This window comes from Phodopus roborovskii, unplaced genomic scaffold, assembly GCF_943737965.1.
Source record: "Phodopus roborovskii unplaced genomic scaffold, PHOROB, whole genome shotgun sequence".
Taxonomy (NCBI): Eukaryota; Metazoa; Chordata; class Mammalia; order Rodentia; family Cricetidae; genus Phodopus; species Phodopus roborovskii.
Window position 1 is genome coordinate 34,787,525 of NW_026126517.1, and position 17,387 is coordinate 34,804,911.

The following is a 17,387-nucleotide window of genomic DNA, read 5'->3' on the forward strand; positions in this document are numbered from 1 at the left end:
CCATCATCACCACCATCAAGAAAACCATTATCACCATACCAATGATATCAATATCACTACTATTAGTGATGCGTTCCACTAAGCAGTTTCTGGGCACCAGCCATTCTTGTGGGTCTATAAAGTGACATGACTATTTCATGTTTTTTAGATGGAGAATGTGAGGCTGGAAGAATGTTCAGACACTTCCCAGAACAAATGACCAGTGAGAATTGAGGTCTGAACCTAAGGAGTACAGTCTAGCTATATATTCCCCTACAAAACATGTCCTAGGAGCAACCCAAGGTTGTGATACCTTCTACTGGGGAAATTTTGTAGCCTGAAGCTGCAGGACAGTTTTGAGTCTGTAGCAGATGCTTACATTCAGTTAGCCATGACAGCTGAAACCATTTTCATTTAGGGAAGAAAGACACTGACAAATACAGATAAGGATCTCAGTGTATGTGGCAGGTTTCCTTTACAACTATCAAATTCAATTTTTTCATTTCCCCAAGGAGACCCCAAGGAAAAGTTCTAGTTACCCAACATTCCGTAGATCCCTTCTCTTTGGGTGTTGGTGCCCCTTCTGTGTGATGGGCAGCAGTTGGGTAGGTGAGTCATCCTGTAGCTCTAGTGGTTTGGAACTCTGGAAGTCACACAGGGAAAAGGGCCACAGAATGGCTGTTTAGGGGAGATGGTGGGTGGTAGGGGCTGCTTGACAACCCACGTGTGGCCAGCCTTGGACTGGAGCCTGTGATTTGTCTCTGCCAGGCCTTTCCTGAAGCAAAGAGGCTTGGTACAAACAACTCTCTTCCCTCATGTGTCTGAAGCCATTCCCAGAGATGCCATAGATGAGGAGCCATCTTGCCTGCCCCAAGACCTGGTGACTTCTTCACACTGTACCCTCCCACCCTTCTCCAGCAGGCAAGGCCTATGTGTAGAATTGTGTCTTCCCAGTTGGTTCTTCCAGGGAGAACTGCTGGCCTCTCTGCTGCCCTCTCCATCTGTTCACAAAGCCTCTGAGGTTTCTTGTTGGCTTCAGCATGCTTTTAGGACCCTCCACTGTCTGTCATCCCATCCCTTTCCAACTATCCCATTCCAACTCTATCTCTAGGGTAGGCTCACTTTGTGTGTTTGTATGCATTACTTAAAACAAACAAACAAACAAAAACTTGGTTGACAGGATGGCTCAGAGGGTAAAGGCACTTGCTACGAAACCTAACAACTCGATTTTGTTTCTTGGTGGAAGAGAACCAACTCTCAAAAAATTGTCCTCTGACTTCCACATGAGATTTGTGGAACAAATGTTCACAAACATACACAATAAATAGGTGGGTAGATAGATAGTGAGACAGACAGATGATTGATAAATAGATAGAAATATAGATAGATGTAATACAAAATTTAAGGGAAAAAAATAAAAATCATGGATCTGGGGATGTAGCTCAGTTGATAGGATACTTGCCTAGCACACATCAAAGCCTTAGGCTTGATTCCAGGACCACATAAAGGTGAGTGTAATACAGGAGGGGGAGATAGAAAGATCAGAAGTTCAAGGTCATCCTTGACTACATCAAGTTTGTGGTCAGATTGGGTTACATGAAGAAAAGAAGCAACAACAAAACGCCAATGATTTTTGAAATTACATAGATACAAATAGATAATGTTTTTAAAGGTATAGTTCAGGGGTATGTTCTCCTTGCTCTGTTATCAAGCCGTAGAACTCTTTATCTCCTAAAACAGAAACTGTTCCCATTGAACAGCAGCCCCCTCCCTGCAGCCCTCATTCCCTGGCACCTTACCCTCTGCTTTCTGTGTCCGGATGCTGTTGGACAGGCCCACTGCAGGTCCTCCTGTGAATGAAGCCTCACAGCACTGTCCTTTCAGACCGGCTCACTTCCCACAGGATAACAACCTAGGGAAGGCTCAGATTGCACCTGCCAGGTCCATCCTGCACCTTTGCACTGCCTGCCTTTGCTGGTGTTGTTCCTCTGCTCACACTGCCCAGTTCCTTCTGCAGCCGCACAAAACCTTTACCTTCAGACCCTCCAGCGACCCTCTCCTTGGCTACCCTGCACCCTTCTTGTCCTGTTGCAACCGATGACCTACCCATCTTCTATTGAAATTTCTTTAGGAAACATGTGACAGTTTGTGTGCCCAGATCAGTAATAGGGACCCAGGAGGTGATTAAAGGATCAAGGAGTGAATGAATGAGTAAATTAATTAGTAAAGACAACTTCACCAGGGCTGGAGAGATGGCTTATCTGTTAAGAACACTGGCTGCATTTCCAGAGGACCCAGATTTGATTCCCAGCACCCACATGGTGGCTCACAGTCCTCTAGAACTTCAGTCCCAGAAAATCCAACACCCTCTTCTGGCCTTTGTGGGCTCTGCATACACTTGATGCACAGACATACATGCAGGTAATACACCCATGAACTTTAAATATATCAATAAGAAATTAAATAAAACTCAGCTTCTATTTGTGGCTGTTTTATCTGGATCCCCTCTGTGAGAGGTAAAGACCATTTGAGGCTTTTGAACTCAGCTTGAGGAGCCTTGGTGTGCCCAAAAGAGAGGAAAGCCGTAATGGACTATGTACTATGTGGCAGGACAGGAGGCAAGGCCCCCTGATGCTTAGATTTTTCAGAAGAGTTCTGGTCTCCATTCTGCAGAGATGGTCATAGCATCTTAGCATATCAGGATGTGAGAAAACAGAGTCCTACCATGCATAGAGAGATAGGACGGAACCTCCCCTTTAACATCTTTCAAAAGTCTAGGGAAACCTCAGCAAACCTCAGGCAAGGCTGTGCTGGGTGGCAGGGCCTATGCCCCTTGAGTATGGAGAAAGGTGCAGGGAATCAGTAGTCTCCGAAGGCCGTCTGACCTCCAAGATACCTTCTGCAGTCCCAGCATGAAAGCCTTAATGGGCCCCTGGACTCCCCTTTCTTCTTAGAAGAATGGCCACTCAGAGGCTGCTAGGGTCTGGAAGAGCCTGGCCTGTAATTAGCCACCCCAGAGGGCCTCTTCCTCTTTCTCACAATGATTCTTTTCAGCCTGCCTGCCAGTGGCCCCCAGGGTTCCTGAGGGCTCTTAGGCCTCCATCTCCAGGCACCTACCTCCCTCTCCCTCTCTGCCTACCCACTCCTGGCCTCTGCACAGAGCTGAGTTCTCACCAAGAGCAGGGACATCTGAGAGTTCCCTGGAAGTTGCTGGGACCTGTGGCTGAGACGTTCACCCTCTTCCACCAGAGGAAACAGGGAAGAGAGCGCAGGTGGGTGGGGAGGGTAGGCTCAGGTTTCCTGATGTCCAGCCTGTGGGATCCATAGATCACCCCATCTCCCTATAGGTCTGCTTCCTGCGCCCTCCCAGCTCCTTCAAAGCTTCCTCCTTCTCAAGCTCATCCTGTTCTCTTCAGGTCTGAGTGTCACAGACTCATAGGGTGACAGGATTGCAAAGTGAAACAGACAATCAGTCTATCGCCACATGGCAGATTGAGAGACTAAGGGCCAGGAGGGCTTGAACTTATAATCATTCAGTTTATAGGTTACAAGCCTATAGGTTAAAAACACAGTTATTTTCCTGCATGGAGGAACCGGCTCCCTGGAAACTATCTCCTGTGTGATAATTGTTAAACCTGTCCCCCTCAGTCCCCTGTAAGTCTCTGAGGCCCCAAGCTCAATACTGAGCAGGCCAGCAGTGCCATAGCCATTCCTGAAATCTTCTGGCCCTGGCTTTGGCAGAGTAGGAGCTGTGGGAGTATGCAGAGGCTGCAGGGGAGATTCTGGGGCTCACCCCTGCAAACCTCTTCATCAGTTTTGCCTCTGAGGACTAAAGTTCCTGGGGTGGCAGGTCGGGGAGGGCAGGCTTACTGGCAGAGTCAGCAGCACTGGCCTTTGGGAGTCTGAGTGCTGACTGCTGGGCGGATCAGCTGGCTCATGATTGTAGACTGGAGGCCTGTAGACTCTAGGCCTCCAGGAACTCCTGACAGACAGAGCAGGTAAGCCATAGAACTGAGCAGGAACTGGTTTGAGTAGCATGGGGAGCTGGCCTGGTTAGGAGCCAGATGGAGGCAGGTAGGGGCTAAGAGAGATCCTATCTGAAACATTTAGGAGGAAGAAGCAAATTTCTTAGTGAGGGAAGGAGGAACAGAATGCATGTCTGTCATAGTTAGAATGAGACACACCAACAGTTAGGAGAGGCATGATGGACTAGGGCATGGTAAAGTGATTGCATTGCAAGTGGGAGGACTAGAATTTGATCCTTAGAATCCACATAAAAGTTCTGGGTGCTGTGGAAATCATTTATAATCCCAGAACTGGGGAGTCCGAGATGGGAGGATCCCTGCAAACCTAGTTAATTGTTGAGCTTCAGGTCAATGATCGACAAAGGAGTAGGCAGCACTCCTGAGGATGATAACTGAAGTCGCATACATCTATAGACACATGGATACACAGATACACACAGAGAGAGGTACACACACATATGCACACTCACAGAGGTGCACACACATATGCACACACACAGGTACACATACATATACACACAGAGAGATACACACACACAGAGGTACACACATATGCATATACACATAGGAACACACACATGCACACATACACAGAGAGACTTATGCCCACATGTGCACACAGAGAGATAAACACACAGAGATGCACACATGCACATGCACATGCATGTAAAATAGAGAAAAAAAGGAAAGACAAGAATATATCCTAAATCAAGCATAATGGCTCAAATCATAGCATTCAGAGGTAGAGACAGGAGGATTACGACAAGTTCAAGGCCAGCCTAAGCAACCACATATTATAAAGTGAGAAAGGGAGGGCATAGTAATAAGTTTTGAGACAAACAAAGAGATTACCACTCCAACTGAAATATCTGGGCAAAGCAAACTTTCCTTTTGATCAAGAGGGTGAGTTCAGAAGAACAAACACTGAGACCTGGAGTGCATTTGGTTTCTATTTTAATCAGGAGATGACTGTGTCTTTTCCCCATCAGCTGGAGTCCCATCTCATGGCCTTAATTCAATTGCTTAGTCTGAAAAGAGTTAGCACACTGGAAATGATGGAAGAGGAAAGGAGTCACTACTCCAGGCCATCAAATTCCTGGAATACAGCACCAGTGGGCCTTTGTGTAAACAAGGGTTTTACTGGATTAAAACATTTGCATAAAAGTCTTATAAGTCGGGGAAGATAAACAGATTTGAATTGGTTGTCGTAAGTACAAATGTTGCAGTATTTGATAGAAAGGACTCATATTTGGCATTTCTTACGGAGAGAAGAAAGAAGTAAAGGAGGGAGAGACACAGAAAGATGGAGACAAAGGGTGCTAATGTTCAGGATTGAGGGACTGACGGGCAGGGATTAACAGCCTGGCAGGATAATGAGTTGGAAAACAAGCTTACTATTGGAGATGGACAGACCGCTGCACATGGCAGACAAGGTGTTGAGAACTATGACCTGTCACTTGAATTAATGAGCTGAAGGGGTCTTTCCCTTGTCCTAGTTATGGTCTTCTAACTCCAGAGCAAATCGGTGGTAGAGGAAGGGAGATCCCTGGGGATAGAGCAGTGGGATGGGGGTGGGGGATGTGCTGGGTAGAAATCTCTGACCTAACTTCTCCCTCAGTTGCTGACCCTACTACTTCACAAGATCTCTATGGTTAACTCTCCTTTGGCTATGACAGACTGTGGAACCTAGGATAGACTATTCACCTTATGGTCTAGTCTCAGCTCAGGCTCCACCTTTGCAGCTAAATTACTGCTCTGTTCTAATTAACTCACAACCTCTACCTTAGTCCTTGAAGATTTCTTGAGATCTAGCCTTCCAGATGCATTTTAGCCTTCTGGAAGGAGGAAGAGGTAAAGAAAGCACCCTCTTTTAAAAACATGTCCTAAGAATTATACTCAATATGTTTCCATTTCACTGATGAAAGCTTAGTCTTAGGGTTGCATCTGGCTGCAAGGGAGCCTGGGGGATGAACAACAGACACTGGAGAGTGGAGTCCATGCTGCCTCCCAGCTCCTTACCCACTTCAGGCTTCAGTACATCCTCCCAGTTTCCTTTCACTTATTAAAACACTATACATGTCAGGTTTTGCCCCTCCCCCATGTGTTGAGAATGAATCAGGCAGGAAGAAAGGAGACAAGAAATGGCCATCGGCTACAGAGGGCCATCCCAGGCACCATTCAGGACATGTGACACCAATATGTGGGCATCCTCTGGCACCCGAACTGGCATGTCTGATGGCTGGTAGCTCTCTTTACAAATGACTTGCTAGGTGGTCAGTGGAAGACAGCCAGCCAGTGGCTCTCCTATCAGGACTAGCCTGGGGGATGCTTTTGTTTGTTATCTCTCCGGGGTTAAAGAGAAGAACCCTGTATGCAACCTAAAGGAGACCTGCATAAGCCAAAAGGCGAGGAGAAGGAAATGGGATGCTATTGTCCCCTTAGTAAGACCTGTCCATCTACACCTCGAGGCCCTGCCCCTTCATGCAGAAGGTCTCAGACTCATTGCTGAACCTTCTGGTTTTCGTTTCCTAGATTCAGAAATTCTGACATCCCTCCTCCGCCACACACACACACACACACACACACACACACACACACACACACACACACACACACAGGGCTTTCAGGCCCTGCTAGTTAGGGGGCTGTCTTTCTCTTTGACTCCAATAAATAGTCCTTGAGGTCTCTTCTGTATCTTTTTTTAAAAAATTCCTTTATCTAGGAGACCAAGAACCTGCAAAAGGATGCCTGTGGCAAATGGCATCAGAGTGACTGCTCTGAACGATGATGTGCTGTATGCCTGCTGGATTCACCTTTTCTGTCCTCATCCAAACACACACGCATCTTCTTGTCTGAAGCATAAAACAGATAGTGATTTCTGTACCACTCTGCCACTGACAAGGTGATAACTGCTACCGGGTAAAGTGTGTCGGAATCTGCCCTATCGTATCAGGAAGTGTCGCCTTTATCACAGTGAAAGAGTCATCACTGTAGACTATCAAGACTTTTTGATGCATAGAGCACTTATTGCTGTTCATTTTTTCCTATTGTAAACAGCCTTGGGTGGCTTCACAGTGCCTTAGAGTAGGGCAGGTGATTCTTTTGATACATGGTTTACCCACTAATAGTTCTCCCAGGAGAAAGGGCCATCAGTACCCAGCAGACTGACAGCTTCATAGCCATAGCCTTGGGCTATTTGTAGTCTCTCTCTCTCTCTCTCTCTCTCTCTCTCTGCCTCTTCCATGCTGGGCATTGTCCACAATCCTGCTCTCTTCTCCTGGCCACTGATAGCGTATGGCCCCCAGCTTGCCCATCCTGACTGACTACAACAACTTTCTCTTTCCAAAAGGAGACTGCCCTCTCTAGGCCTTCCTCCTGAGAAGCTGGACTCTTTTCTTGTCCTAGCCCTCGCCTACTCTGCCTGTAACAGTAAAGGGTATAGCTTCTTCTAAGTGTCCTTTTCCTCCCCCATGCATCTGCCTCCCTGCAGGGCATCCCTTTAAGGAGGATGTTGGAGGAGTGTGGTGAGCAGCATAGGGTGCTAAGGATCTGCTGTTATTTCCATTGCCTTGGGAGTGTACAGAAATGTGCTATGCTGTTGAATGGGGCCTAGAGCCTCACAGCCTCTTTGTGAGGATTGGAAGGGGAGGGTCTCTGAGGGGGCTCTTTGGCTTCCTCCTAGAATGGCTCATACCAGAAATTCCAGCTTCATCAAAGTGAGGTCTCCCTCCTCCCTACCCCATGGTCAGGGATCTCAGCCCAGCTGGGCAGCAGCAGGGTGCTGATCAGTTATTAAAAGCTGAGCTGGTGGCTGGGCTCAGTACAATTCATCAGGCCATGGCCCTCTGGGAGTGATGGATGGTGACAAATGAGGGTAGGTAGGGGGGGTCCCTGAGCTACCCATGGCCACAGCTGGGGAAACTCAGCCATCAAAGCCTGGGTTTCTCAAGTGGGGGTGATTCTGAGGGCCAAGGGGATCAAGTTTCGGGCAAATGGTTTAGGGGCGGAGATACTCTGCTACAGCAGACACACTGCGGCTCAGTGTATCCTGTGGGGCCCCAGCAGCTCAGGGGCACGGAGCTGAGTTGGACAGAAGGGGGGTAGGTCCCTCTGATCCCAGCACTGAGGGAAGGAGGTCTGGGGGAGTGGGCAGGAAGAGGGGCAGGAATGGGACTGGGAGGGGGCTGCCTTTCAGAGATCAAGCAGTGTCATTAAAGCAGGTGTGGGGACTGCTGGCTTCACAACCAGCCAGCTTCCGCCTCCGGGATCCCAGCTCTAGCAGGGCAGGACACAGAGAAGAAGGCTCTGGTTGGTCAGAGGCACTCTGCGGTTCCCCCAGATCAGTCAACGAGTGGAAGGAGTCCAGAAGGGGCAGTCAAGGGAGCTCTCCAGGTGAAGTGGGACTAAGGCTGTGGAGGCTCGAAGGGGAGGGTCAGAGGGAGAGCCTTTCTGAGGGACCAGATTGCAACTATGGGCACAGCAGGGGGCTGGGAAGTGAGTGGGAGCTTGAAAGAAAGTACAAGAATGTTGCAAAAGTCACATCAGAGCAGGACCCAAGTTCTGAGACAAGAGAAGGGTGGAAAGCCCTGTCCTGTGTGGTCAGCAGATCTGCCAGCAGTCGGTGGTCAGCTTAGAGTTCAAGCCCACTTCTCAAGGCAGTACCATAGTGGTACCACCCAGAGAGGACATAAGGGGAAGGAGACTCCCAGACAAACAGCTGTGCAATCTTCGTGGCCTGTGTCACTTCAAATCTGAAGGTCCAGAAGCCTGAGTAGCATCTGGAAGCCACTGGCCTTGCATTAACCATCTCACCAAAAGGGAGCCGCCTTACTCCATGAGAGTAAGAAAGTCGCCTCTGCCTTGAGCAGAAGCTGAGCTTCACATCATCCCTCCCCTGGTCTGTTCCTCGCTCCCCGGGGAGAGGAAGAACATACTACTCTCCTGGCACAGCCAGGTACTCTGTTCTGTTTCACCTTACTCCAACTCAGCGCGTGCTGGTATAGGTAAGGAAGCATAGAAGTCTAGGGAGGCATCCCACGATGCTCTGACCCTCCTGTTTGGCAGAGGAAGAAAGAGATAAAGAACACCCACATTAACTTCTCTCAAGCTTGGCAGCCAATAGACCTGCTTCCCAGCCCACTGTGTGGAGCCAAGATAGTTTGGCCCCTGTCTGTGTTTAGGTTGTTTAATGATGTTGATGGTGGTGGTGGTGTGTGTGTGTGTGTGTGTGTGTGTGTGTGTGTGTGTGTACACGCTATGTACAGATAGGCAGACTCCCAACCCTCTGCTTTACTTAGAGCTGACTGCCTTTCTGTTTACCTGCATGATATCTGGGGGCCACCACCCAGCCCCACAGTAGACTTAAGCACCCAAGGGCCCTGTATCTTTCTGTGAGGTTGGGGGTGTAGCTAAGTTTTGGATGCTGTGGGACTTGGGGTGTGCTTCTGGGTTTAGAGTTCAAGGCTGGGGTAGGCGGGTGGAGAGTGATGAGGGTCTGCAGGCTCTGGGTAATGCTCACCGAGGCTTGGGCCTTCTTTCTCCCTCTCCCCAGGCTGAAGTCTTGGGGTTTTTGAATGGGTATGTGTGTGCTTGTGAAGTTCTGAGGGGCCTCAGGGGAAGCACTGGTGGTCTGGGGTCCTTCTGAGGTTCTGGGGTGCTACCCTCATTCCTGGCAGGTTGCTGTTGGTGCCTTCTGAGCTTAGCACTTTGCCCTTTGAAGATTTTGATAACCACAGGCATGCACGTGGGCCTCTATTCCTGGACACAAACATTCCTCAGGGTTAATCAGCTTGAACAAAAACACAGAGAGGAAGGAAGCCTTGGCCCAAAGTTTTTAGGGACCAGCTCCATCCCAAGGGACAAAATTTCTCCCTATCAAGCCCAGATGGCCAATGGCCTTAGCTAGAGGAGGTCTTGGCATTTGGGCATCAGCCTCATCTTAGTCACCAGAGCTCAGATAGGCTACCCTCCATTGCTCCATTGGCCTCTTGTATCCCCTCTCTCTGCTTCCTAAGACACTTCATTCTTGTGACCATGCCTAGATCTCTCTGACCTCACATACCCCCTCTGCTAGGAAGCCCCCAAGATTGATCTTCCTCCTTTGCCCTCTGCTTTCCTCGGGTCTTTACAGCTTTTTCTTACAATGGTCTCTTTTCTCTGGCACCCTACCCTGAGAGTAGAACTTACCTGCTGTTTTCCTGGGTACATGGGCCACCAAGGAAGAGGCTGGGCCTGTTGTCCAGGACTTTGCAGAAACCATTCAAGAGCATGTCTTACTATTCCTGGATCCCAACCTCTCTCCTTATTGGCTTGCCCCTATGGCTAGGAGATCTGATTTATCCCCCATCTTCTCAGAGCTAGTCCTCTGGTTTGCAGGTAGAAGGACCACACTGTTCTTGTTTCAGGCTGAGGAAGAAAGAACCTTGGGCTTAAGAAGTGGGTTTGTCTTCAGCTGGTGACACATGGTTACCCATCGCCCATGGATCCCTCCTGGCCCCACTGGAGTAGATGGGGGAACCAGAGGGTAGGTAGAAGTCATGGGGGGCACTGAACAGCCTCAGCCAGGCTCTGTGGCTTTGATATGCTTGCTACAACAAGGTCTGTGTGGTGCGTCCACATTCTTAAGCCATGAAGTCACTGAAGACAGTCTTGGGGGAGAAGCCACAATAGAAGGATCTATAGGCTGGATGCCATGGGATGCCACTGGATGCCAGAACCAGTAGAGCACAGGTAGTCTGCCTCTCCCTAAATGTTCCTTCCCACTGCCATGTGGGAACCTGTCCTGCTTCCCCTGCCAGGGCTGCCCTGCCCCAGGCACTAGCCTCAAGGCTGCTCCTGGGCCCATGCCAACAGAGAAAACCACTTTTTATACTTTTCTTATCCGTGCCATCAAGGTGGCTGCTGCATCTCTCCAGGATAAAGGGAGATGGTATCTCGGTGTCTGGGGCAGCATTTATATGAATCTCCTCAGCGGGAGAAGATTTGGTACAGGGAGGTGGGGGCAGTGACTATGCCTGGCCTTGACAAGTCTCTTTGGCTTCACCCTTGAGTGGACAGAAGCTCTTCAGGCAGCCTGATGGGGTCCCGACCTCCCTCCCCTCATGTCTAGACTGCATATCACCTGCTCAGTGAAGCCGACTGAGCTCTCTTTGTTAAAGGTATCGGAGGAGGCAGGGTTAAAATCAGTAGGGGCCGACTGCTCTCTATGCTGAGTGTCTGTGACCCTTGAGAGGTGAAGGGCATGCTAGGCTCTGGCACTGGAGCAGTGGGCTCCAGCAAGCTTGGCGCATAGTAACCTTATGGCGCAGGCCCAGGAGTGGAGAAGGGTCGCTGAAGCAAGGAGTCCTTTTGCCAGACTGTTTCTAAAGTCCCTGTGATCTGGAGACCAGGCACTGTCCCAAGGGAAGGAAAGAGAGCAGGGGACTGAGAAGCAGGGCCCTGTCCACAGAGTCTACAGGAGGCCTGAGAGGCAGGTTTTGCCTGAACCCTGAGATCAGACAGGGCTGGTGTAGGCACCTGTGTTGTGTCTGAGAAAGCTCTGCTTGAGCAATTCTTCTGGGGGATCAGGAGGGAAGTTGGAGTCTTCCTCTTGGAATATAGGTCCTTCAGGAAGGAGGAAGAGAAGGTTCATAGGGCTCAGGCCACCATCAGCCCTGCTGGGCCTGGCTGGCAGTGCAGAGGACAGCTTATGAGATGGAGGCCCTGTTTACTCTGAACTTCACGAGGGGCTTCCCTCTATAGTGAACAAGTTCCCCTCTGCTCTGTCTGGGCCTGCTGACCAGCTGGTGTCCTTCAGAGCTCTCATGTCACAGTACTGGCACATAGTAGGCAGTCAGTAAGTTTCTGTTGGAAGAATAAATGAATTAACGTTTTGGGGTTTTTTTTTTTGTTTGTTTGTTTTTTAAAGGAGGAGTGTGTCAGATGGCTCTGTGGGTGAAGATGTGTGTCACAAGGGCCCACAGTCCAGTGCTCTGTCCTCCCTAGGACCCAAATGGTTGAGAGAGAGAGAGTCAATTCTTATAAGCCATCCTCTGTGATGGCATGTGCTGCCCCCCCCCCAGACTACACACCCACAAATTAAAATAAATGTCATTAAAAATGCTTTTAAAATCTAGCTGGGCAAGGCCATGGCCCAGATTCTTTCAGCATCAGTGCTGGGAGGGTTGTGGGGCACTGAAGGGCTGGGAGCCTCAGAGTGTTAGGTCCTGAGCTAAGCTAAGAAGAGCTTTCTGCTTTGTCTACCTTTTGCTCCTCCCTACAGGCTGGGCCAGGGAAGGGAGGGGGCAGCCAGGGGTCCAGCTCCTCTGGGACGATAGGAAACCCTCACCCCTTCACCAGGGCTGGAACAAACACAGCAGCAGGCAGGCGAGGTTCATCTTCTTGCAGGTCTGGTTTGAGTTTGAAGGACTCATTTCCGCCTGTGGGGGTGAGTTATCTTCTTGTGAAATCAAGACGTAAGAACAAAAAGGTTTTACTAGTGTAACACGTGTGTTCTCCCTCATATATACTCAGGAGGCCATGTGGATAGGTTCCTCCCTGTCTCTGTGGCCAGCCTCTCAGTAGGGTGTTGTCCTAAGATGCCACAATGCTGGTCTTTGCAGAGGGGCTGTGCCTAGGGGGGAGAGTTGGGGCAGGTGCTAGAGGTAGACATGTGCACAGGCAGCAGCCATCCATCTGCAGGGGCTCAGCAAGAATTATGGTGTGTTCCCAGCACTGAGGCCAAAAAGGTAAAGGGGCAGGCCAGGGGCAAGCAGACACTGGGGGACGGTCTCAAGGGAGCCTGGGCAAAGAGGGGAGGGCTTGTGCTGGACCCCAGAGCAGGAGGGGTGGGGAGCCCAGCTGTGGGACAGACCATGTGGAGCCGGCCACAGCCCGCCCACCCTTTCATCTCTGCAGCTCCTTCCTCCTTGGTCCCCCTTTCTACTCTGTCTGCGGGTCCATCTGGGTGGGCTTGGGGCGGGGAAGGAAGGGGTCTGTGCGGGCACTAGGGAGGGCAGTTTGCACTAGGGAAATCTTTGAAAGTGGACCAGCTGGTAGCAGGTCAGTTGGCCCAGTAGGCGCTCCAGCAAGAGCCTGGAACTCCAGGGGTGCAGGAAACTCTGTCAGACCAAAGCAAGATTGGGTGGGAAAAGACAAGAGGAGACTCCTGGGTGCCCCCCCCACCCTACTCCCCTCACTGCCAGCCCTCCCCTGACCTGAAGTCCCAGACAGCTTTTCCCAGAGAGCTAAAAGCAAGAAAGTAACCATTGGGATTAAGAAGAAATGTTCCTTTGTTTCGGGTTTTTCTTTCTTTCTTTTCTTTCTTTTTTTTTTCTTTTAAGCCTCTTTTCACATTTGTATGCCCCCCTTTTTCTTTTTTTGTCTCTCCCTTGTCTGGGTTCAAGGAAGAAGGGTTGGAGCATGGCATCCCAGGCAGCAGAGGATGGGAACCAGACCTCCTCCGGGATGACAGATGACTACAGCAGCTGGTACATCGAGGAGCCTCTAGGGCCTGAGGAGGTGCAGCCAGAGGGGTAAGTTTGGTGTTTGGCTCAGCCAGCTATCAGAAAGGGTTAGGGTAAAGAGGTTGCCGAGATGGGGGCAGAGAGACCCTGGGCAAGTGTTTAAGATTAGCTCTCCCGTTTATCTGCTGTGTGATTTTTGGGCAAGTCACAGCCTCTCTGAACTTCAGGCTATCTCTAAACCCAAGAACAACAGTTCTTGAGCTCTGGTTACAGAGGGCTTGAGGCCATCTGGCCTATAGCCAGCCAGGATGAGAAGCAGTACGGTGTCACAGACCTCTGTGACAGGTATAAGCTTTATACCCGGAGCTTTAGAAGCATGGGGGAGTCAGAAACCCTTGCAGGAAAACCTGGGGAGTTACTGAGGAAAGCTAGGGCCATCTCTGAACCACTCTGAGTGGGGTTTAGGGAGGTATGGAAGGCTGGTTCTTGCAGCAAATGCACAGGCTAGCCCAGGGAGGGTGTGCATGCAGTCCAACTCACCTCGCCCCACGGGCATCCTGAGAATTCTTGGCCTGGACGCTTCCTATCTGTTTAGTCTGGGCATTGAGGTTTTCTGTGGCACGGCACTCTCTTCCCTAAGACCCTCTGCCTCCATGGCACTCTGAGCTCAGCTCTCTGGTATTGTCCCTGGCCCTTGCTTTATCTGAGGGTTTTTGAAGAACTGGAAAGGTGAGGCAGAGAGGTGGGGGTGGGGTGATATGGGTGGAGGGGAGGTACTAAGCCAGATGTGTGTGCATCTGTTCCCCATTAAAATTTGAAACTGGAGAAGGAAAAACCGCTCAAGTGCTTCCCCAGAGGCTAGGGCTGTGGCATGGCTTAGCTGGGGTCACCCAGCAGGGACTGAGGCTCCACCCAAGCCTGAGGGAAGGTGCTGTTGTTTGGAGGACTTAGGGTTCTGGCCACCTGCAGAAGAAGTCTGTGGTCAGCAAGGCCCTGGTGACCCCCTCCCCAGGCATTCCCAACTGGGCCATGCTGGCATGGACTAGAGGAGGGGCCAAGCTCCTAATTTAGGGTGAGAGCCCAATCAGAAACTGTGTCCTTGAGAGTGTCAGGGACTAGGCTGGGCATGGGCTGGAAGCCAGGTGCCTGCAACGTGTCCTATTGTTGGGGAATCTGTGCACAGTCTCAGAATAAGGAGAGTGTATGGTGGGAACCGGGTCTGCAGAGAAAAGGGTCTGTAGAATGAAGGGGATTATTACAAATTTACTTATATAAAAAACAAAACAAAACAAGTCTAGTCACATCCTACTGCCCCCACCCCAAGATGAGAACGGGAAGCCCGGAGTACAGGGGATTCCCTACGAGGTGAACTTGGGTTCACCTCTGCCTATGTGAGTCAGACACCCCAGGGGTATGCTACATCAAAGCTTTGAAGACTTCCAGGATGCAGACTCTCTGTACCTTAGTGTGCCCCTGCACTGCAGGATGGAGCTAGGGTGGGGCCCCAGGGTCAGGATGGTCTCAGCCACAGACTTCTAAGCTTGAGGCCTCTGCCTTGTGCAGGCAGACTCCACAGTGCCTCCCATACCGGCTTTAACCTTGCCCTGGCCTCGCTCTGGACGAGCTAATGGGGAGACGTATCTAGTGCCAGCCACACTGTCTTCTGCTCAGGCTTTTCCCACACCTCTTCCCTTCTTTTCCTATGGAGATGCCAACCTTCTGTCCAACTCAAGCCCCAAACCTCTGCAAGGTGACTTTTTCATAGCTGTGATCCAGTTTTGACCCCCCCCAACCTTCTTCTCAAAAGCCTGATAGAACTTTCTCTCCCCTTTACACTCTTTAGTACCTGCTTGTAGTTCTCCCAGGAGGGAGTTCCTTGCTCTTCCCATGGTAATATCTATGCTATCCTGTCTGACCAATCACACAAAGCCTGAGGCCCCACTCATCCCCAGTGAACACACTAAACCAAGGTGTCAGGAACTTTATGTTCAATAAGGACCAGAGGTCCCCCCAGACAGGGCCCTAAATAAGGTTTCCAGGGTTGAGGTGGCTTTTGGTTTGTTGGGGGTTGCTCAAGGGACAGCATGTTTTATCCCTGTCCTGGTAAAGGCTGGAAGCACTGGGCTGAGCCGAACTGGACACGGAGAAGGGTTTAGGGACTTACGTGATGCCCCTGAGGCCCAGAGGCTGGTCACACTGCACATATCCAAGCTCAGACAATGGATATCCAGCTCTTACACTCCTGCATGGCAGGCATGTTGCCTATGGGAGCAGCTTTGCCTGGGCTAGAAATTGCACCGTAAGACCCAGTTGACTCCTCCACCTCAATGATGAGCTCAGAGAGTCCCCAAGAGAAAGCCAGCTGGAGGGAGCAGGCCAGCCCAGTGATGGTCCTAGGGCTCTGTACACCTCTTTGCTCAGTAGCATGCAGGTGTCTAAGAGGGTGGCCTAGCCTCCTCGCCAGGGAAGTCAAGCCACAGCAGACTCATTCCAGCTTCACCCTTTCCCTACTCTGCACTCCCAACTCCTCACTGCCCTCCCCCACCTCCCCACCCCACACACACCACAGCCCCATCTTCCCAGGCCTGATGTTGGAAACATCCCTCTGGTTCTCAGACCCAAGCTTGGCATTCTAGAGAACTATCCCAGCCCTGGCAGCCAGTCTGCCTGCTTACCTGTCTTTAGTTCAAGCTTTCTCTGCCACATGACCCAGCCATGGAAGTTGCAGCATTCGTGGTCCTCATTGAGCCCTTTATTTCCACTGGCTTCCTTCTGGGCTTAACTACCTTCAGAGCAGGACCTCTGCCGGTCCTCCCAGGGAGCCTCTGTGGTGATTAAGAAAAGGGACATTTCATTTAGTGTGTTCAGCTCAGTAGGCAGTGGAGCATGGAAAACTGTATGGCCTGGATCCCTGACTCAGGTCCCTGTGTAGCAATATAACCTGTTTGGCACTACACCAAAGCTTTTAATGAGATGGAATGGGGAAAGAGAAAGGGCCCTTCCAGTTCCAGATACATCAGGCATCAGAAGCAAACCAGACAGGACTAAATGCTGGACTACTTGATGGTATGCTCAACCTCTGCTCCACAAGGGTCCGTGAGGCTCTGGGCAGTCAGGAGTCTCCTAGAGGTGGTTGGATGATGATGACCTTGGAGTATAGGAAGTGTTTGGGTGATCAAGAATAGATATTCAGACACAGCTTGCGTACTCTGCATTTCCCATCACTCCCTTGTCTCTAGCCCTATAGCATGGCACAGGACCAGCACAATGCAGGGGTATGGAGGTCCAGACTGACCCTGAAAAGCAGAATTAGGCAGGCTGGGGTAGAGGTAGAGGAAGGGAGATGCTGATGAGGCCTCCTCTAACACTAGATCCAGCTAAACCTGTCATTTGTTTGTTCCACAGAGTGGACCCCCCCTGCCAGCCAAGTGCACCACCTGCCCTGACCCATGCCTGCCTGGCCTCACTGTCAGTAAGTCCAGCCCAGCTTGCCACCAGAGGGATTTGTGTTCCTATTTGGAATGATGCTGGGAACTTAGTGCCCCCCAAACCAGAAGTACTGACCAAGTCCAACCCTCATAGACTCTGTCATCTTTTAGCCAGACCCCACAAGATCACCTGAGCATGCCCTGGGTGGGTGAGGAGTACTTTGAGATTGGCAGGGACAAGTCTTGGATGTCTGGGACGCCTGATATCCAAGCCCTTTTCTGCTCTCTTCTTCCAGCTCCTGGCTCTCTTGCTGCTGGCCTTGCTGGTGAGGCGTCGCAGGCTTTGGCCACGATGTGGTGGCCGCAGGCCCGGACTGCCCAGGTTGGTGCTAGCTCTGGGAAGTCCCACTTGAGGCCCAGCTGACAAGGCTCCTCTGGGAGGGTGGGTGGCAGCTCTGACTTCAGAAACACCCCTGACTCTCTCATTCTAGAGTCCTCATCTCAGGTTGGTA

At 50.7% G+C, this 17,387-nt stretch overlaps 1 protein-coding gene across 4 annotated transcripts in view; it reads left to right on the forward strand.

The window, feature by feature from the left end:
• Stra6 (signaling receptor and transporter of retinol STRA6) overlaps positions 1 to 17,387 on the forward strand; it is a 76,225-nt gene that overhangs the window by 43,857 nt on the left and 14,981 nt on the right. For 2 of the 4 annotated variants that reach the window (XM_051197588.1, XM_051197590.1), the window contains exons 2-4: positions 13,388 to 13,516; positions 16,853 to 16,919; positions 17,172 to 17,257. In XM_051197588.1, the coding sequence (XP_051053545.1) occupies positions 13,404 to 13,516; positions 16,853 to 16,919; positions 17,172 to 17,257 (266 nt within the window). In that variant the 5' untranslated portion in view covers positions 13,388 to 13,403. Of the gene's footprint in view, positions 1 to 3,911; positions 3,978 to 12,552; positions 12,731 to 13,387; positions 13,517 to 16,852; positions 16,920 to 17,171; positions 17,258 to 17,387 lie in introns of those variants that run through there. The other 2 variants (XM_051197587.1, XM_051197589.1) reach the window with 2 other exon arrangements.